We start from the raw sequence: 22403 nt of genomic DNA, 5'->3' as shown, positions 1-22403 counted from the left end.
CCAGCTTTCCATGTGGACAGTCACAGCTGAGAAAGGGTTGGTTATCTCTGATGGACACAGCAGCTGGAGGAGGTGTTTGTAGCCCAGGATAACTGGTAGCAGAAGGGAAGCAGCATGCACAAGTTCTCACCAGTGGGAAAAGATGGGCACTCCTCCCCATCTGCAACTTGCAAATTATTTTACCACAAATGAGGTGAGAAACTTCAAGGGCCAAGAAAAAAGTTGCCTCAAAGAAAAGTCTGATTGGGTAATAGGAAAAAAACCCAAACAACATTGGAAGAGATTTCCCAGAAGGACTGCAGATTTTTTGTCCTTGGAGGTTTCCAAAACTCAGGTGGACACAGTCCTGAGTGATCTGTCCTCATGCTGAGATTAGCCCAGCTCTGAGTGCAAAGTTGGAGCACATGACCTCCCCAGGTCCCTTAAAGGTTCGGTCATTCTACATCTATGCTACTTTGTCCCTGCAATCATGTGATGAATTCCAGGCCAGGAGATAACAAGTCTCAGGTTTTCCCAAGGGTGATCTTGTATCCTTACCAGCATCTGCTGTGCTGGTGGTGCAGGTCATCACCTCCCATTCCAGGCACGTGCCATCGGAGGCACAGCATCCAATCCTTCTAGGAAAAAGTCCTTGGCTTCCCAAATTACTGCATTTCAAGCACGCATTTGAACCAGTCTGGGGTTGAAGGACTGGTATCACACCACCCAAGGTCAGGCAGAGACCCAAGGCAGCACCAGTCTGGGGGCACAGCGAGTTGTTTGTCCAACACAACCACATGCTGCTGTGGCATCAACACACAGAGCATGTCTGAGCACAGCCCAGGCCGCTGCACACTGGGGTTCTGTGTCAGTATGTGCAGCACAAACAGGCACCAAGCACGGATCACTTCATATTTGGGTCTGCTTTCATCCCCTGATGCTTCAGGTCAGCAGGTGTCACAGCCTGGAAAATTACTTTCCAGCATCAGTGGAATAAAGGCTGCTCAAGAAACAATTAAGCCTTAGATCAGCCTCTCATCTTTTAAAAGCAAGTTGTTCAAAACCAAAAGCCATAGGATTGTGTACGTTTGTCATTTCAACCCAGCAGTAAGTATTTTAATGTGCAATAAATCATTACTCACAGAATCACAAAATATGCTGAGTTGGAAGGGACCCCCAGGGATCATTGAGTCCAACTCCCAGCCCTGCTCAGCACCATCCCCAAGAGCTACACCATGTGCCTGAGAGCATTGTCCAAATGTTTCTGGAGCTCTGTCAGGCTTGGTGCTGTGGTCACTTCCCTGGGGAGCTGTTCCAGTGCCTGACCACCCTCTGGGTGAAGAAGCTTTTCCTAATGTCCAACCTGAACCTCCCCTGGCACAACTTCAGGCCATTCCCTCAGATCCTGTCACTGGTCACCACAGGGAAGAGATCAGTGCCTGCCCCTGCTTTTCCCTTCACAAGGAAGTTGGGGACTGCAAGGTCTCCCCTCAGTCTCCTCCAGGCAGAACAGACCAAGAGACTTCAGCTGCTCTTCATATGGCTTCTCCTCCAGGCCCTTAAATCCAGAGCCTGGGAAGCTAGAGGTTTGGGTTGGGCATTGCCAAAGAACCAGAAGCAATGCTATTATTGTATGATTCCAGTTTTTCAAACAACTCTTGCGTCCTTTGGTGTGCTCCTGATGAAGTTCTGATGTAGTAGACTGGAGGTGGGACCATTACTGCTGCTGGTTATTTTTGCTGGAAATGGCTGTTGCTATTTTTCAGTCTCATTAACTCAGCCAGCAGTTTCTGGGAAACAGAAAAGTCAGTGCTTTCTCCTGACCCTTCAAAACACAATCTAAGCTTTAGGAAACCTGTTGTTGGAGAGTTCTGGATCCACAGTCCTGCCTCCACTGTTGGGGCCACTGAGAAAGCACTGCTGGCTGTAGGGTGGCTGTGCCCCTGGGTACTGAGGGGCATTAGCCCTGGTGCCTGGGCTCCAGCTCCAGGGAAGCAATCTTCTACAAAGCAGCTGGTGCCAAACGCTGCCCAGGTTGCAGAGCTATAATAAAAGCCCTCCAGATTCTTTTGGGGTGAGTGAATGAACACTACTGCCTCTGAACTAAATGCTACTTTTAAGAGGCTCAGTGGAGCTGTAGCTTTCTATAAGCCCAATCTGAACACTGTTTCTCCTCACCCATCTGCACAGCTGAAAGAGAGTGGCCCCTTGCATTCCCCATTTTTGTAAACAAGGCTGCAACCTTTATTCCTGTCTTGAGGAACAGATTGAATTGCTTTTGATGATCCAGAACAATGTCATCCTTTATTCCCTCTTCAAAAGCAATTAGTATTTCAGCTTGATTATTTGCAGATAATATGAGTCACCAGATAAAACACACTGAATACAAAATGCTCCTTGGGAGGGAAAGAGATAAATGGTATTTAAGGTTAAAAATCCAGCATATGCTTAAATATCACAAAACTGTCACACATCGAGGAAAATAATTCAGCCCCACTTCATGAAACAGAAAGATTGATCCTGTGTTTGTTTAACCCCAAACCCTTAATTAATTTGTTGCAGGATCAGGGCACCATGACACCAAAGATTGTGTCACTGTCACAGCCCAAGAACAAGTTTGGTGCAACACGATTTCAGAGCTGTCAAACTATCCAAAATTTCAGGCCAAATATGTAATTTAATCTTAAAAAGACAATTTTGGAATATTCTTCTCTTATTTCTTTTCTGATTTCTAGCTTGGTGTATTGCAGCTTGTTGATATTTTCAGCTCTTTTACCCAGAAACCCAAGGCTAGAAGCTGACTCATTCTTAATAGAATGTACAAATCTCACAGGAGCAGCATTATTTCAGGAACTCACATTTTAATGGGAGCATCAAATCTATCTGGCATTATGATAAGGTCATCAGAAATTAGCAATACTGAAGGTTTATCCTGAGTTTGCTTCTAACATAGATGATGGGTGATATATCCTTTCTCTGTACTGATGTTGCCAAGTAGCTTCATTGGCAAACTTTGAAGTAAATATAGAAATGGAGTTTTGTTAAAATTTAGACCAAAAATAAAGTTTGCTTTTCACTTTCTCTGAAAAGAAAATTAATGTCTGAGAGTTTTCACATACAACATCTCAAAAGGGTGTATGTGTTTTCATTTCAACCTTTCCCTAGATTGGAAATGAAATTCCCTAGATTCCATGTCTGGAACAGCCATGAACTGCCAGGCTTTGCTGGAAGGATTCTTCCTTCCCCCTGGGATGTACACCACTGTGTGCAGAACTGCTGTGGCTTTCTACAGAGTGTTTTATATTTACATCGGTTTTTTAGCATTGATACAAGAATTTTTTCCTCTCTAAATTACTAACAACTGATACCTATACTTCCACATCCCCAAAAGGAAACTCTTTTAAATAAAGGGGTGCTTGCCGCTGAAGCAGTGTGGTGAAATGCAAAGAGAATTGTGGCTCAAGTTAATTTTACTTCCAGATTGCCTATGAGTAGCCATGCTGAGATGGAATTAGAAAATCCATGGAAAGTGGAAGTGTTTTCCTCTGGGCTATAGGGTGCAGAGGTGCAGCCCTCTCCTTGCCCCATGTATCTCACCAGTGGCTGGGGCCATAACCCTCAGGAAGAGCTCCTTGAGGGAGGGGTGGGGGGCAGTGGCCAGATGAAAGCTCCTGTATCACCTGTCCTACAGGCTCTCCACCTCCTGATCCAACAGGCTCAGTATGTATGGCCTGGGGGGTCTAGGCACATACATGTGTTCTGCCAAAACCCAGGTTGTCCAGGAGCAAGTTAAAACACTGCAGGCTTTGAGGATGCTCCAGTAGAAAAGCAGCCCCAAAACTCCTCACTGTCAACTCTTTAAGACAGAAAGGGACACCTGCTAGAGTAGTTCCTTCCCCTGTAAGATTTCACTTGATTTATTAAAAATAAACTAAGAGCAGCAATATTGTGAAAGGCAGATGGAGAAAGCCCATGGCTGCAGGCTTCTCACCAAGGCTTTGCTGAGCCTTGTACTCAGGGGCACAGACAGGTACAGCACTTCAACCCAGCTGCTTCAGTCAGCTACATTATTCTGATAATGCATTTGAAATGTTTTGCTCAGCTGCATTTGATTTTCCCCCATCCCAGGTAAGTATTTGGTTTTCCCCTCTATCAACTGGGGGCCACTTCTCCCTGAAGGCAGGGGAGCTTGCAGTGAGCTGCAAACCAAATCCACTCTTCGTGCTCACTTTCACTTTTCATTTCTCTTCAGATCTGGGGTTTTCATCAACTATATCTTTTCTACAAAGAAGCCCTTTTGGCTTCTTTCACTTGTGATTTTGCAAGGCTTTATAATCAGTTCTTACAAATGCTTTAAGCAAGACCACTGAAGCACTTTGTAACATCCTTCTGGAGCATTTATAAACAAGGTTGTGTCAGGGACCAGCCTGACATCACTTAGAGACAAACATTTACCTCTAGGGTCATGGAAATATTTCCAAAGAACTGTTCCTTGCAGAGTTTCAGTGGTCTGGCCTGCTCAGATGTTTGGTCCTCACCTCAGTCACCTCATAGGGTCAGTGCAAGCAGGAATGGTGGCCCTGGAGTAGCTGACACCAGGGAAGATGCCACTTACAGCAGCAGAGACTGAATTAAGTCAGCGAAAAAGCCCAACTTCTTTTAGTATGGACATTCCTATGAATTCATCATACTTTCATGTCTATGCAAAAGATGCAATAGGTTACCCCTGGAGCACCTTTGGAACTCCTTAACACCCTACCTCCCATGGCAGAAAGATTCTCTTCTGCAGAGTAGAGAAGTAACCACTTTCAGTACATTATAAAGCAGGTTTCACAGCTCCCCAGCAGTGCCAAGTTTCCAGCTTCTCTCCGGCTATGCAAGGAAGGGAAATGAGCTCCTACAAGCCTCCCGTGAGGAATGGATCCTCATTTCCAGCACCTGTAAGCGGGGCCGGCAGGGCAGGAGGGGGATGAAGTGCAGAGCACGGCAGGCTGCAGCCCCAGGTGGGCCCATGGAGGGCACTCTGTTCTGGCAGCGGCCGGTTGCACAGAGATCAGGAGTTTAAGCACAGATCTAATTGAATTGCAGATGTCTTTTCTGATGGCTATCTGCTAGCAAAGCTTCAATTAAAGCAGGAGCAAAGGCAGAACGGGGAGGTTCTCAGTAATAAAACTAATGGAAGGAAGAGTGGCCATTTACAGCAGCCTCCACAGAGAGCATAATGCAGGTAGATTCTTTTAACACGGTTTTGGGTTTTTTTTTGGGTGTTGGCCAAGAGATCTGAAACCTCAGCACAGATACCCAGTTTCCAAATCCTAGAGATCCTGAGTGTATGTTGGACTGGAAAGCAGCTAATCATAATTTAAATAATACACAAATAAGCTCATCTCCATTGCTTCCAGTACTCCTTGATGAACAACTTCAGCTGCTTTCCATTCTGAAGGCCATTGAGGTTTCTTGACTTTGGTTTTAAGGCTGAAAGGTTTTATTCACTCCCCTTTTGTTACTTCCAAGATTAAGGTGGATTTGCCCTGAGCTTGCAGTTGCCATCTCTTATCATCTTACAGTGCCTTTGGAGCTCCAAAGAGGGAGAACTTTAACAGCTCTCAGTGCACCCAAACTACAAGACTATAAATTGGAGTATTATGACCCTTTTTTTTTGTTTTATTTTTTTTTACCTGCAGCTACTTTCTCATGATGGCTTGAGCCACATCCAGTGTGTATTACCACATACACATCACTGAAAAGCCACCCCCACCCAATGCAGCTGAAGAATCAAAATTAAGCTTCAAGATGGCCTGAGAACCTGGTTTAGCTCAGGAATAAGGTTTTTGAGGACTGTTTTCCCTTTCCTCAGCCGATTGTTATGCTGTACCCAAATTCCTGTTGTGCAACAGTTTGGAGGCCTCTGGGCCATGTCCTACCCAAACCCTCTTGCTTCTTGGCGCAGCACAACTCTCCTGGGGGCATCTCAATGGACAATCACCCCCTGGGATTCAGTTTCAAGGAAAATAATCAGAGTTTGGCTCATTTTCCCTTTTGAACTGCTGCCCTTTTCCGATGTATTTACAATGTAAGGAAGTCAGTTTATTCATGGTTTGGCTTTTAACTTTGTTGTTGAGCTTGGCTTTGCTCCTGTTGGAAATTGGACCCCAGTTGAGGAGGGCAGTTGCCAGTGTCTGCTGGAAGCTCCTTGCCTGGGATTCTCAAGCAGGCCGTTTGTTGACCTAGCTCAGCACATACTAAATAAATGCAGTCAGAAGAGTCTGCTTACTCATCACAAGAAAAGGACTGGCCCAGTGGCAGGAGTTTTCCAGAATCTCCCCAAACATTTCAAATGCCTAAGTTCACTCCAGACTTCTCAGGAGGTCCCTCCAGCAACCATTCTCCATTTAATTTCAAACATCTGAAGTAACACTGAACAGCAAAGGTTGGAATTGGGCTGATTTCCTTGAATTTCTAACTTAATTCAGGTTTTTTTTCCAGCAGAAAATTCACCAGGAAGTTAAAATATATAACCCTAAAAGAGAGGAGAAAAGTGACAAATAATGCATCATCTGTAGGATGTGACCTGTTACTAACGTGCTCAGGATGCTTAACGAGAGGTTTTGCAAACGGCACATATTAAATAAACAAGTATGCCTCCAGCCAGCAAGCTGCTATTTGTCCCTGCAAGGAATAAATAATACTTAAAATTCTTTGTATTGAGATTTGTAGCTACAAAAAATCATGGATGGTAATTCCCAAATAGCCTTGTGGGGTTCTTTCTGCAGCTGAACCACAGGAAGCTTCCTCCGAGGCATTTATTCCCTAAGAATTAGGGAGAGGCATCTCTAAGGCACTGCATTTACTCCCCTGCTGCTGGGAGGTTTTGTCTGGGTGCTCTCTGGACAGTTTCCAGCATGTTATTGAAGAGTATTTCTCTTTCCTTCCACAACAGTCACTTGCTCACTCCCCCCTGACAGGGATGGGGGAGAGATTTGGAGAAGTGAGAAGGTTTACAGGTTGATATCAAGACAGTCTAACAGGTAAAGCAAAAGCTGTGCACACCAGCAAAGTACAACAGGGAATCCATTCATCACCTTCCATGGGCAGGCAGGTGTTCAGCCATCCCCATGATAGCAGGGCTCAGTCACATGTAATGGTGACTTGGGAAGACAAACCCCATAATTCCAAACATTCCTTCTTCTTCCCCCAGCTTTATATGCTGAGTATGATGCCATATAGTCTGGGATATCCCTTTGGAGTCAGCTGTCCCAGCTGTGTCCCCTTCCAGCCCTGTCACTGGTGGGGTGAGAGGCAGAAAGGGCCCTGACTCTGTGTCAGCCCTGATCAGCTGTAACAAACACATCCCTGTGTTACCAACACTGTTCTCCACACAAAACCAAACTATAGCTCCACACTAGCTCCTATGATGAATCTTAGCTCTATCCCAGCCCAAACCAGCATATTCTCCATTCCTGATTCCATACCATTTGCATTGTGCTTAAGTCCCACACTATCCAGTACATCCTCATTACCCACCACCACTGTCACCATCCTTTGATATAACACACAGGTATCATTTTCTTAGTCTGTAGATCAGCCCTGTGAAATGTCTGTCAAGCATCCACAAAGAGCCACAAAGCATCCTTTTTTAGGAGTTCGTTTAGTCCCTGGCTCTGGTCAGGACAGGAGATGTGGTGTGCTGTGTGGAGTCACTGGGCACCAAAGGCAGGTCACGTCAGGTCACTGCTGCGCTTGCACTGCTTCCTGTAAGGCTTGTCCTTCACTGGTTTGGGTGATTCCTGCTGCAGTAATTCCTGTAATACACAAGCCAAATTCCACATTACAACAATTTCAAGATGTTTCCATTACAATCTCCACCTCTGGTTCATTTGGAGCAGACCATGGGGTTTAAAATTGCAGTTAACTCTTCTGCTTGCCCTGCTCTGGCTTGGACTTTTCCACAGTCCTTTAGGAGTGTACCTGCTCCAAGTGAAGCCTTATCTACAAACCACAGACTCTTCAGGGGTCCACCTGCTGCAGCATGGACTTACCCACAGCCAAAGTTGCTTTGAGGTAGACCAGTTTCAGCATGGTCTTTTCCATGGGCGCCAACGCCTTCAGAGATGTTCCTGCTTCACCATGGCCTCACCCACAGCCAGTCCCTTGGAAAATAAACCTGCTCCAGTATGGCCTTACCCATGACTGCAGTCCCTCCAGGGGTGTATTTGCTCTCTCCTGGGCTTATCCACAGCCACACACTTTGGGGTAGTCTTGCATGACCTCAAGTAGAGCCTTGATGTTTCAAGGTGTGCCTTCTCCAGTATGGACCACAATCCCTTCAGAAGTCCAGCTGCTGTGGCACAGACATAACCATGGCCACAGATGCTGTGAGATGTACCTGCTCTGGCACAGCCTTATCCAGGGCCACAGATGCCTCAGGGTGTCCAGCTCCCACATGGACTCACCCACAGATCCCAGGCCCTTCCACTCAGGTTCCCGCTGGAGTTCCAGCCTGTCCAGAACCACAGCACAGCAGCAGCAGCTCTGGCTATCTGCCAGCCCGACACATTGCCATGGCTGTTATCGAAATGTTCCCAGGCACCACAGAGTAAGGAGATAAGCAACACAGCAGTGCACTGGGCAGCCACTAACGAGCACTAGACTCAGGCAAGCAAGCCCTGTGACAAACAGGAGCCTGTCAATTAATAGCAAAACAGCAATAATAGTGATAAAATCGATGGAGCACATTCCAATCACATCTGCTGGTACTCCAAGCCCCACAGCAGGCGACAAAAAGGACTGTTGGGGTTTAACCAGGCAGCTGCTGAGTGCCACAACAGCCACTTGCTCTTATTTCTCTTTCCTTCCACAACAGTCACTTCCTTACTCCCCACGGTGGGATAGGGGAGAGAATCAGAAAAGTGAGAAAACTTGTGTGTTAAGATGAAGACAGTTTAACAGAGAAGCAAACAAGGAATCCATTCACCACTCCCCATGGGCAGGCAGGTGTTCAGCCATCTCCAGGAAAGCAGGGCTCCACCACACTTAACAGTGATTTGGGAAGACAAACACCATCATTCTGAACTTCCTCTCCTTCTTCCCCCAGCTCTATACACTGCGCACAACACCATCTTTTACAGGATACCCCTATGGTCAGCTGTCATGGCTGTGCCCCCTCCCTGCTCCTTGTGCACCCACAGCCCTCTCTCTGGTGGGGTGAGAGGCAGAAAAGGCTCTGACTCAGCGTCAGCCATGGTCAGCTGTATCAAACACATCCCTGTGTTATCTGTTTTGGTCACAAATCCAGCCCATGACCAGCTACTCTGAGGAAAAGTAGCTCTACCCCCAGCTACAGCCACCACTTTCAAGTATTTATGGAGACCGCAAAATCTGAACTGCCTAGACTTGCCTCAGAATTATTTGCCAAAAAAATTTTGGATTAAAAAAAAAAAAAGCCATAAGAAGAAAAAAGACCAACAACCTGGTCTCAGTGATAATTTGCTTTGATCAGTTTATCATATTGCTGTTAAAAATAAAGCCAGTGTGCAGCTAATTGACAGCAAGAAATTAAATGACAAACAGCTTGAATAGAGCCTGAAGAGTTACTGAATTGGAGATATGCAGAGAGTAAAAAAGTTGACATATAAAAGAGAGGTTACATTTAATATGACTCAGTGCAGATGAAAACAGGAGCATCTCAGAGTTTGTAAAAAGAAAAATTTTGGTGGAAAAAGACAACACTCTTGGCCACTGATAACATTTGATTTAAAGTTCTCTGAAAAATCATTTGTTCTAGAACAAAAGGAAAAATCAAAACAATTAATTCCAGAAGTATTACAACATAACTGACAAACATCTACTCTTTGTCTGGATTTCAAGCACAGTTTTAGTCAATTTGAATCCATTTCATGAAGACGCTGCAGCTTTGACAGTGCTATTGCTAAAATCATCTCAGCAACAAAACATTGCTTGGCCTCATGTTAGTAGTTAATAAACAGCTCCAAGAACCAGCTCCAGAATTTGGAACTACTCAGTACATAAATGATCAGATTCGCCAGCATAGATTTGCCACTGCTTAGTACAGTGTAGTAAAATTATTAATGTATTACCTAACCAAAATCCTGAAGCCTTCCAAATAATTTCTTAAAGAACAGTTTAAAAAAACCCAGAGATCCATTTCATTAAAAAAAAAATTCTTCACAAATTTTGATAGCTGAAGCGGGTGAAAAAACTGATCTGTGTAAGTATATGAAAAAAGTCAATTTTACAATGTTACGGCCTGAAAGCACTGAAGAGACAGTCAGAAAATAAAGGCAACTGCAGACAATTAAACCCTTTAAAAAGCACCAAAATTAGCATTCCTTTTGTCGGATCCAAATAATTCAAGCGTTGTTCTGCCACAAAGGCCATCAACAATTTCTAATTTTAGCTTAATCTATTAGAAAAAAAACCCCCTGCATTTCTCACTAGTGTTCCCTCATTAAGAGCACTCCTAAATTGTACACTGAAATCTCAAGAACACTAGCTATGAATTCAAGTTCACACTCCCATGAAGACACTCTCAAACAAGCACTTTAATATGGAAATCCCAATAAAGGCAATTCAACTACTTGTGATTCAGCTAAGCAGTGCCTTAACTGCTACATGGTAAGTATGCACCAACAGCAGAAATTTAGCTATGAATTACACAAGAGTGACCTGTCCTACCTTGAACCTTCAGCTTTCCTGTTTCCTGTGCTACACTTGATTACTCTCAGTAACAAGAAGCTCCACAAAAATAGTATCTCCTGATTTTCATTACAAGTGAGCAGTCATATGACCCTATAAAAAACCCTTTGTAAATAACCCTTATATTTTAAGTCAAGTTAATTTCTTTTCCATGGCTGTAAAATTGCAAATTCCTTTGCTCCCCTGGTTGCAGTGTATCGATCACACCTTCGCTACTCTTTCACCTAGAAATTCAGAAGCTCAGATTCCGTTTTAATCAGTATTACTAAAGAAGCATTTTTTCCAAACTTACACACACATAACTGGAAATTATTCTCAACATTTTTCAGAGGGCACAATTAATACTGGTGGGATAGCTGCAGTGCTTACTGCCTTTGTGACCTCGAGTTAAGGGTGGAACTGTGCCAGCCTGGGATGACCGGTGCACAGGCAAGGGCAGTTTGCCACTAGGAAACAACTTACATATTGTTATATACAACAGATATCTGAGGTCCCATAATCCTGACCGTACAGGACTGGACCAAACCCAGCATTTTGCTTAGTCAAAGGGTGCCCTACTCCCTCCTCCTCCCTTTAACTTCAGTATCTGCCTGTTTTCAAGAACTGACCTCACGACCCATGTAAAACTGCATTGCAACATCTTAAAAAACATCTTAAAAGTGGCTGTGGTTAACAACAGTACACTATACAAACAGTGATTTATCAACATTGTATGCTTTATTGAAAGTTGACAAGTGCAACAGTTAAATACATCGACGTGTTACAACTGTAGAGAACATGCACAAAAACATATGCATACTACTATACAGATCATATGCAAAAAATCCATACTGGGAAATCCAATTTTTTTTTCTTTAATTCTTTGCTAGCAGGGCTTGGTAATTTTTGGAGTGGTTTTCCCCATCTTGAACCAAACTACAATGAACAATGATTTACTTCAAGATAATCAGCAGCCAGGGAACTTCAGAAGTTACACAAACAGCATTAATTTGCCAAATTCTGAACAGTTGCGTAGGTGCATTCTTATTTATGTAGCATAAAAAAAAAAACTTTTCAAACTTCTTCAGATCAGCCAATGAAACAACTAAACTTCAATCTGTACAACCTAAATAGTTACAGTTTTCTATTTTACAAAGTAATTACACTAAATACACAAATGTACAGTAGGCAAATAACCTTCATGGTAATTATCCTATGACCCAACAACTGTATTGTCACCTACCTGTTTTCTATATATAATACAGCTTTATGCACCTGTCCACTGGTTCAGAAAACGGTGCAAATATTTGCACTTAAGGTTTCAGGTGACAATTAAGTTTTAAACACTGAGATTACCTTTCTCCCTCTTCCTCTTAGATCCTATGCACCAGTCCACATTTTGGAACCCCAATGCACTACAGGGGGTTGAGCCATCACTTTTTACTCCAGTCTATTTCTTCACGTTTCCGAGTTTGAAAAGCACTTGTATCAGCTGTCGCACTGGATGAGTGGAAGATTTAAAAACAAACCAAAAAAATTCAGGCATGCAGCTTCGTTTCTCAGCCATTTGCAGAAGCTGCTCGAGTCCCCAGTGTACTTGTGCTAATTCTCTGGAAGTTTATTTTATTCAACCAACCTAAGAACATAGACTCCTTCAAGCCAAAGGGGTAAGGGAGGTAAGAGAGAGACAGATGAGTGTGTAATACAAGGGGAAGAAGCCTCTCCTGATGTGTGCAAGGCATGGAGTCCTCAGTCTGGGTTGCAATGTGCATTGAAATGGATGAAGGGTGGCTGTGGCGGATTCCCGCTAGTCCTCCTTGCTCTGGACAGTCCAGAAGCCAGCAATCATGGTGGCGATGACATCTTGAGCTATGCTGAAGGCCCTGAGCCCTGTGATGCTGGCTGAGCAGGCTGCTGTGCTGTCCCTTGTGACTGGGAAGAGGAAGGCGGAGAACCAGTCTGCAGCTGTGCTTGGAACTGGGCAAGCTGCTCTGGGCTGGCAAGTGTTTTTAGCAGAGTGTTTTCTTGCTCCAGCTGTGAATTCTTCTCTATCAGCTCTTTGATTTGCTCTTTGAGGACCTCCACTTCCTCCCTGACTGCGTACATCAAGTGACTCTTTACCAGATCCTGCAACGCAGAACAGAGCGGGTGCGTTAGCGGAGCAGCGCTGTCACGGCCGAGCCGTGCGGGGTCCGGGCTGTCACCGCCGGCACTCACGTGCGGCCGGGCCTGCACAGCGGCCCCGCCCCCCGCCAGGCCCCGCCCCCGCGCGCGCCGGCTGCAGCCAGTTCTGGGCGCAGGTTGCCGCATTTCCCTCCCTCCCGCCGTCCGCGCGCGGCCGCGGGTGACGTCAGAGCGCGGCGCGGCCAATGGGCGGCCGAGTTATTTATAGCCGGGAGTTAAAGGCTCGGAGTTTGCCTAGCAACAGCCGGAGAGGCTCCCGGGAGAGCGGCTCCAGGCACCGCTCCAGTAACAAAGGGCGGCCGGGCCCCCGGCTCCGCGCCGGGCGGGGGCCGGGGCAGCGGCCGCGGCGGCCGCCGAGGCGAACCCGCCGGCTCCGGGCACCGCAGCGCCCGTTCCGCCCGCGGGGAGAAGGGCGCAGCGGCGGGGATGTCCTGCTGCAGCCCGCGGGGGATGCGCTCGCCTGCGCTTGTGGGGGGAGTTAAAAAGACAAAATGAAAAGTACCCCAAAACGCCTTCCTCTCTTTGGGAATGTAAAACCCCCCAAATGCGCTCCGCTTTCTGCCCAGCAGCGCCCCTCCGCCGCCGCATGGAGCCGGGATCGATCGTTTGGGGAGGCAGTAGCCAAGAGCAATGCCGTCATTCCCTCCCCGGCATCAATACACAAACGTGCGCATTCCTCCCCGCGGGAAGCCTTTGATCAATTAAAAATAAAAATTAAAAAAAAAGCTCCCGAAACCGACGCCGTGCCTCCCCTTCCGTCCCGGCTCCGCTACCGAAACGCGTCCCAGCACAGTATCGCCGCTCTATCCCCATATTGTTTACTGCTTCAAGCACGAACGAGGTTTTATGCCCCATCAGTACGTACCATCGCTTGCTCGATTTTGTTGTCGATAGCTACTACGCTTGCACCAGAGGAGCTGCAAGAGAGAAAGAAAGAGAAAAAACATACAACATTAGCGGCGGCTGAATTATTTAAGAGACAAGAGACGCGAGCATTGGTAGCCAGTTGGCTGAGAAAGTCATCCTCACGCTGCCCTGCCGCCGCCGCCTCACCAGGATGCTCTAATGCAGCAAAGCAACCTGTAAAGCCGCGCCGAGCCCCCCCGCCCGCAGCCCCGACCAAATATCCCGACATTTTGCCCCCCGACAGACCATAAAGACGGAGCTCAATCGCAGGCGCCGGGGAGGGCAGTACCTCCGGGGGGAGCGGCGGGCGCCGGTGCCGCCGCTGCGGCTCCCCCGGACAAAGGAGCCAGCCCGGAGCTCACCTGCCCCGCTACCGCCGCGCCGGCAGAGCCGCTCAGACACAACACTTATTTACCTACTGTCGAGCCTCAGGGACGAGGTGTCGGTGCCCAGCAATGACGATAAGAACGAAATCGAGAAGTGTCTTAGTTGATAAACTCCTAGATCCATTGCCACCGGTCTACAACATTGGGCATTCATGCAACCGCGGCCAGAAACGCTCCCCGGGAAAAAAAAATAATTCAGGTCTCGCTCTTCTCGAAGGCGTGTATGCGTGCGGGGCCGCTCCGCCGGGCGAGGCGGGGCCGGGACCCTGCGGGACCCTGCGGGGCTGCGCTCGGCCGGCTCCGAGCGGGGTCAGCGCTCCGTCGCGCAGCACAAAACCCGGGCATCCTGGCCCCCCCCATCATTTATGCGCCAGCGCCGCCTCCCATTGGCTGCGCTGCCCGGGCCCCGCCCCGCCCCGCGCATCTCATTAGCGCGCCCCCCCTCCGCCGCGCGCGGCGCGGGCCCGTGGCGCCCACGCGGAACAGACCCGCACGCGCGGCGGGGGGGGGAGGCAGGCTCGGTCCCGCCACCTCCGCGAGCCCCGGCACGCGCGGTGCCGCAGCGCCGCTCGCGCTGCCGGCCCCTGCCCGCAGCGACGGACAGAGATTAAAAATGAAAATAATAATAATAAAAAAAAAGATATAAAAAATAATAATAATTAGCGGGCCCGAGGAACGGCGGGGAAACCCCGCACGGCCCGGCGGGAGCGCGGGACGCGCCGAGGGTCGCCCGTGGCCGCGCCGACACCGCCACCTATCGGCGCGCGGCAGCGGGAAAGTCCCGGTGCCGCCTCCAGGGCTTAGCCAGGGAGCCGCCGTACCTCCGCCTCGGCCCGACATCCGCACATTCCTGCCCCGCAAAGCGGAGCCCCTACCCCGCAGCTCTGCTCGCTTCGCCCATGCCAAGCAGGAAAAGCAGGATACCCACACACGGCAGATAAAACTCTTTTAGACAGCTACGAGACCCCGTTATCCCTTACACACGCCTTACGAGCCCATAAAACCTTTTTTGAAAAAAATATTCAGCCACTGATCATCTACAAAAGCACATACGGCACAAACCTGTGGATTTCTAGCAAGCCGGCTGATATTATTCTGCAGTAACAGGGAAAATGCCTATTCACTTATTTTTAGGTTGCACCATAAGGCACTTAGTCTTAAAAGTTGCAGCACATGCATCAATAATTTAGGATAAGATCCTTCTCCCACTAACTGTGGTGTTTTTCTCAACAAATGTTATGCTCTCATGTGTCATGGAGCACAGCAACTAAATTCAGTGCCTGTCCAAATGATCTTCTCTACCAGTAACAGCCTAGAGAGAGAGCCAAGGCTGAGCTAGACCACCATCAAATACTGTCACAAGAAACAGCCAGCCTCTAAAACCACTCTTTTCTAGACCTGCACTTTCAGCATGTGTTACACTACTTAAAGGTGCAAAAAAAAGTCAAAAACCTTTTCCATTCTCTCCAGCAAACTCCTCCAAGAGCTACAAGTCACATACATCACAGGTGCTGTTCCCAGAGAAACAGGAAAGCCAGAAGGCACGGAATAATCATCTTAAAGCTAAATTTAGCATTTGCGTATCTGCATCATCCTTCTTAGTTTATTTATGTTGTCCTAGACTACTATTCTTTCATTCAATAATGCCAGCAGAGTAGTACAAACTAATCCTGTTCACAGGGAGGTCACATTTAAGAATAATAATTCCTCACAGCCACTTTCCTGCTACCATTCATAGAGGGTTCACATCCCACAAAGACACAGCTCTCATCCCACCCTTTGGATACGTGGGGAATTTGCACAGGATAGCAGCTAACAGGCTGGAAATTAAAGGAAGTGTTTTAGAAAAACCCTTCCCTGTACTGACTGGCAAACTCGTGACAGCGGGTAAAGGGAAGCAATGCCTTTGAACACGTGCAGCAGGCTCCAGCTTCCCCCCGAGGGACAAGCACCAGGAGCCACCAGGAGCCACGTGCTGCAGGGACACCTTCCGCAGCACTTTCTCTGCAGAGCTTACCCACCACACACCAGCGATCAAGTGAGCCCTTCCACAGACAGTGCCAGCAGCACAGCATCTCTGCTGGAATCTCTATCAGCTCCTGCCCTTGACTTGATCTAAATTCATGTTTTATGACAGGCTGGGCTCAAAATCAGTAATGTCTCAAATGACTCCTCCCCGTGGCAGTTACTCAGCACAATTAACAAAACTGCAGTTGGACAAAAGCTCTGGGACCGCTTCTGAGTTCAGAAAAAGGGCAGAGTAGGTGCAAAACCAGCTAAGTCCTATCACTGCTAATCAGGCTCTCATAGAAGAACTTGAAGATAGCAAACTCACAGGCCTGGACAGACTTATCCTGAAAACTGCTTTGCTGTTGCAGGACAGACAGCAGACAATTGTATTTGGTATCATTCATACATGTAGAAATAAAGTCATGGATTCATTCCAAGATGGTTGTTGGGTCTGCCATAACGACTGATAATTATTAAATGCCATTATTCCGTTTACAACAGAAACATTATATCATTCTCAAACTAAATTAACAACACTGCCATTTTTAATCTATATTAATCTTCACAAAGTAGAGATAACACATATGATCCTAAATCAAATTCCCACTAAACTCATTAACCATCTTCCATTAAACTTCAGTGGGCTTTTAACAAAATCTGTCATTTATTTTTAGATGCCTACAAGCAGAGTTGTGATTCAACAGAAAGCTGTCAGCTGCGTAAGTAGGACTGCATATTAATATGCATGCTCTGCTTTGCCCACTCTACAAAAAAGCAAACCATAAGTGTCCCTTTATGGCTGAGAAAGTGGATCATCTAGGAAATTAAAAAAAAAAAAAACAAACAAAACCAACACGATATAAATTACTTTAATCTCCAAAACTGGGGTGAAATTTTTTGGGAGGAGGGGACAGCACCACTATCTCTGATGTTCTCAGTTCAATACCCCATCCTCTGCCTGACAAGGACAGACACTGAACTCTAAGGACTGGGTTTTTGCTGTTGTTTTTTAACAAATGTCTCATGATCATGAAAGTATATCCCAGAAGATTTAAGGAAGATAGTTCTCCAAACTCAGTTTTCCTCTAGAAGGACGATCAAGACTACTACTGTGTTACTCAAAACATTATAACCACCTCTTTTAAGACCTCATTAACAGATAATACATGATATTCGACCCCTGGAAAAGCCTTAATTCCTGGGAGTAGAGGTGAAAAAGGCTGCAGAATTCCTCGGTCTGCTTAAGGCACTCTAGGCCTGCACTGGGTTGGACAAATTCATGTTTTTAGCACATGCTTTGAAAGCCTGTGTATCTACTGAGCACTCCAGGTGTTCACAAACTGCATAAAGTAACAGAAAAAGACTCGAGATGGGCTCCTGAGAAATCAGCAAGGTAGAGAACAATACAGCAAAGGAGTAGCTCACCAGCATCTTTGATCCTCAAGTAAACTGACTTCTTAAATTGAACATACTAACAGTAGTCAAAGACTATTTAGCACGTGTCACCTTTTGTAATATTTCAGCTCTTAAACACTGTTCCTCCCACTAAATAATTTCCTCTTGTCTCAATTTATTCATGCTAAGCACTTGAAGAAAGTGCTTTTCATATCAAGCACATAATGAGGTAAACTACAGCACAGAATCATTTTGTCTCTATGCAAGTTGGGTTTGTCATATTTCTCCATGCGTGTAAAAAAGTTCTTTAAGTTAAAACATTTATCTTTTAAGTACCTTGTCAGTGTATGATCCCTTCAGATGACAACATTAAAAGCCCTCGATAAGCATCTTCTGAACATAAAATAAATCTCATCTTTTGATGATGTTACAAAGATGCCACACCAGAAACCATATTAGAAAAACAGCAATTGCTGTCACAGCACACTTTCATCTTATGCTCAGACAGGCTCAGATCTTGTGAATTTCAACTGCAGCTTTCAGCTGCAGAGTGCAAGTACTGAAGAGGTTAAAAATAAAACCTGCTATTTATTCAAAAAAGGCTACAGAAATTAGATTCTACCTGACATCTGACTGTGCATTCCACTTGGCATCTAAAAATGGAGAATAAATGGCAGAGTACTATTCTGCCTTAAAATTCATAGATTCGAAATTCTTTGTGTACTGACAGCAACCCTCCCAGCATCCAACTTATGCAAAATTGTGCCAAGCTAATAACTGAGAGAGCTCTGGCTTGACATCAAGGACCAGAGGTTTATTTCAAGAGACCATAATTTTTTTTTTTCTTCATCTCACTAAAGGTACATAACTGGAGAAGCTGTCCAACGAACTTTCTTTCCCACAGTAAATCAAATATTTTTAACAGACTAAGGACCAAAAAAACCCAACCAAACAAACAAAATTACCCCACCCACACAAGCCCCATCTTCAGATAGCCTAAATAAAGATCACAAAATCTCAGCCAACTTCCTTCTTCAGCTCGAAACCTTTAGTTAAGATCTTGATTTAAAGAAACCAAGCCACTAAGAACTTACTGCTCAGCTCCAAAAGACTTGTATTTTATTTCTAGATTGAATTCCACTATTTCAATCTACATACTTCTGCTAAATTGAAAAAGCTCTTTCTACAAGACAGTACTCTCTCAGTTTTCCTAAATGTGAGCTTTTCGTCCCCCATAGTAATCTATTTGCATCTATAATTTAGTTTATTTGTTTGCTAGAAATTGGGGTTTAGTTCCAGGAAAAACAGATAAAAGGGAAAGCTATGCAATATGCCAGTGAAATGAAGTGCTGTATTTGTAAATCCTTTTTTTTTTTTCTCCTTTTTTTTTCTTTTTTCCAGATGTGCAAGCATAACTAAATAAATATTTAGTGGAAAGAATACACACACCCTACTGGGGCTCTGGAAATAACCTGACAGTATCTCTGATCACAGTGCATACACAGAAGTATCATGCTGTGAGCTCTGCACAAGAGAGAGAAGGCTGCATTTAAAGCAAGAAGATAACCATGTAGGATCAAAAGAAAAACAAGGAGAGGTTCTCACTGGTTCCTCTGAGGATATCCTCTTTCTCTTTGACAGGCAACTAATTACCAAGTCAATCCTAGTTATTTTTAATGAGAATTATAATGATTCTACCAATTTTAATGCTGACAAAACAAAACATTCTGTCTATAATCAAGTATCTGGATAGCCAAACAAAGACATGACCCACTTGTTACCCATCAGAGAGAGCTCTGCAGGGAAATATGAGCCATCTTAAAGCAATTTTGATGCTTGGAGAGGGATGTAGGGCATCCCCTTTCCCGAGATCATCCACAGATAACCATCTAGCAATGCAGTTGAGATGAAGGTCTGTGCTCTGTACATATCCAATGAGTTTTAAAGTCCCCTCACAGAGCCAGCTGAGATCTATCATAACTCAAAACCTGAAATTACATCCAGATGCTACTCCACTTTAAATTTAAAGAAGTTATGCATTTGCAGTAACATGCAGCTTGGGAATCACAGGCTTTCCTGTTTTCAGAAACCCTTAAATAAGTAGGTGTGAAATATTTGACTTTACTACAGGTGAAAGCCCTCCTCCTCAGCATCCCATAAAGTGCCCTTGACCAAGGACTGCAAAGGAAAGAATCCACCAACATGTTAGCATCCTGAAAGTTTTAAGTGAGACATCTGAGCCAGGAATATGTTCTTTCCTCCAGAAAGCTCCACACAATGTCACACTGCATGCTGACATTGTCCCCAGGATGGATGTGGGTAAGAAGTTTAGTGTCATAATGCAGCATATATAGAAGAGTGATAAAATGTTACAACCTCTAAGTTTCACAACCCAAATTTATTTTTCCTTTATATGAAATTGGCTTAAATATTTTAAGACTTAATGCATAGAAAGTCTTCAATTCCCTAGTCTTCTGTGTACTTTTCATGTGTAAATGCTTTTCTCAAAGGCAAGAACACCTCTAAGTAAAAACCACTTACACAAATATTTAATCTCACTTATTCTAACAGTACAACAGATTTTTCAACCACATACTCCAAAATTAAATGAAGAGGGAAGGAAAGAGTCACTGGAGCATTTTAAGTTACACTTAACATAACAAACATGGCAAGCATAGGGAGTTTTGGCACACTGACATGACAAGCATTTGGAAATTGAAATTCTCTGAATTAAAAAGCATCTCTGACCCAGGGGACAAACAGCCCAGGAAGGACTAAAAGAAAATGGCTGACACCCACCCACCCACCCACGGTTACCTTCAATAGTACACAGTGGATTTAGTAATCAAATTAAAAACCAGCCAAATTAAACTGTAACTAAGAAGGGTAATCTTCTATTATTTTTGAACTTGTATTATTTTCTGTTTCCTTAAGGCTGAAGGAAAACCATACCAGGTCTCATGAAATGGGAAAACTATGTCTTACTGAGTACTGCTAATTGTGGAAGGGGGAGATATAGGACCTTGAGGCTTTTCATTTCCCCTGTTCCCAGCCCCTTGTAAAGTTTACACCCATTATGCCTTTTTTTAACTCCTTAATTCATTTCTTCCTCTTTTCCCACCTCCTCCCCTGTTTCTAACTGTTACCCTTGAAACTATATTGAAAATCTTGGATCAGCTAATAATTTAGTCATGCTTATTAAAAAAGTATTTATACAGCATTAACAGCTGGTCTACATTCCCACTGAATATCATCTGCCCTTTGATGGCCATTTTTTGGTATGACACTTGAAATTAAGCCTGTGTTCCCTACAGAAACCTATCACACTAGAAGCCAACTCAGGGTTGCTAGGGATAAAACCAAAACCTCTGCAATTAACTAGAGTTGTCCTATGGTCTTCAGGAAGCTGGGAATGAAGTTCCCTACCCCAGCTTTTACAGAAATTAAGAACAGCTGATGAAAAGTACAGAAACAAAATATAAGTCCATAGTGTGGGAAAGGAGCACCCGGGATGCGGAATCCGATCTGCCGTGAACGAGGATGAAAATCGGCCACTTCTCAGCTTTTGTGGTGGCTCATCCCTCGTTACCACCCTCCTGTGCAGAACCATTTTTAGGTCATTCTGTTAAATAATAATAAACTCCCAACACTGCAACTTGTTTACATGTATAGAAAAATAAAGACAATAAGCTCAGAGTTCAGTGCCACTTTTCTTCCTCAGCAAGTATTTTGAGACAATAGACCTCTATCCAGTTGCCCATTTCCACTCCCACAGTTTCAGACTCTGCAATCACCAGCAAATGGCTTCACATTTATCAGCAGTATCAATGTACAAGTAGGTAAATTACTTTAAGATTAACTCCTCGGGTACCAATGCATGCATATTACACAAATTTGAAAAGTTGTATTTCTTAATCTATAAGCAGTCAAAATACTCTGCTCTAGTAATGCCACAACCTACAGTTTATCATAATATGGTGACTTCCTAAGAAAATATAGGAAAAATTCAAGACATTCAGTATCATTCAAGAAGAGCTGTACTTTATCAGGCTGAATTTACTGTAGCCAATTTAAAGGTATTTTTCTACCTGAATGGAAATTTTAATTTCTAGAAATCAAACCCCAGGTATCTCCATTACCATTCAGGAAGCATGGGGAGAATTTCCACAAACAAATAAGAATATGACCTGATTTACTGCACAGTGTGTATACTCCAAAATCTTAATTTCCTTTAACAGCCAATGGGTTGAGCATTGTGGGATAATTTCCTGCCTAACGTGTACCTTCCCCCTGTGACCTTCCCCCCCATCTGTGAAAACAAGCATATGAGAGGAATTTGATGAATGCCCATGCTTCAAGCTCAGTACAGCATTGGGAAACAGGTTCAGCTCAACTTTGCAGTGGGAAAGCACTCCCAGGCTTCTTAATCCAGCCACAGCTTCAGTGATTTAAGAGACACAAATCCTGCTGACTCACAGTCACAGAAATCCCAACAGAGTATCTCCATTTACACTCTCCTTGCTGAAGGAATAAAATGTAAAGTGATACTGTTTGAAATAGAATATAAGATACCTGGGAAGGTAGGCAAGACTATGAAATTAGGTGTGCTTCAAAACTTAAAAATTACTTAAAAGAACAGATTGATCAAAATTATAGTTTGACCTGACTGCCTTGTGGCTTTAGGGGTGTATTACCTACTTTAGCACAACACTTTGTTCTTGAAACCCTGCCATACTGCAAACCAGAGAGAAGAGAACACAGGTGTGCTAGCTCAGCATATTTTGAACATGTCCCTGGAGCACCTTCTAGGCCAGAGACTGCAAACAGCTGGCATGGGTCCAGGTCCTC

At 44.8% G+C, this 22403-nt stretch overlaps 1 protein-coding gene and 1 long non-coding RNA gene across 6 annotated transcripts in view; both read right to left on the bottom strand.

The window, feature by feature from the left end:
- Nucleotides 1–2264: 2264 nt before the first annotated feature.
- LOC139600304 (uncharacterized) lies at nucleotides 2265–8659 on the bottom strand. The gene is made up of 2 exons (XR_011682474.1): nucleotides 8019–8659; nucleotides 2265–7781 (listed from the first exon to the last, which is right to left on the bottom strand). It is a non-coding gene; the product is annotated as an uncharacterized lncRNA (long non-coding RNA).
- A 2731-nt stretch (nucleotides 8660–11390) lies between these two features.
- The window catches only part of TSC22D1 (TSC22 domain family member 1), a 91364-nt gene continuing 80351 nt past the window's right edge, over nucleotides 11391–22403 (bottom strand). For 2 of the 5 annotated variants that reach the window (XM_071448449.1, XM_071448448.1), the window contains 2 exons: nucleotides 13724–13775; nucleotides 11391–12801 (listed from right to left, as the gene is read on the bottom strand). In XM_071448449.1, coding sequence (XP_071304550.1) covers nucleotides 12544–12801; nucleotides 13724–13775 — 310 coding nt within the window. In that variant the 3' untranslated portion in view covers nucleotides 11391–12543. Of the gene's footprint in view, nucleotides 12802–13723; nucleotides 13776–14010; nucleotides 14089–14179; nucleotides 14519–22403 lie in introns of those variants that run through there. The other 3 variants (XM_071448452.1, XM_071448453.1, XM_071448454.1) reach the window with 3 other exon arrangements.

The sequence above is a fragment of the Agelaius tricolor genome, unplaced genomic scaffold, assembly GCF_023055355.1.
Source record: "Agelaius tricolor isolate 1412-34295 unplaced genomic scaffold, bAgeTri1.0.p SCAF_26, whole genome shotgun sequence".
NCBI lineage: Eukaryota > Metazoa > Chordata > Aves > Passeriformes > Icteridae > Agelaius > Agelaius tricolor.
The sequence above is the reverse complement of the archived record's forward strand: the minus strand, read 5'-3'. Positions and strand labels throughout refer to the sequence as shown.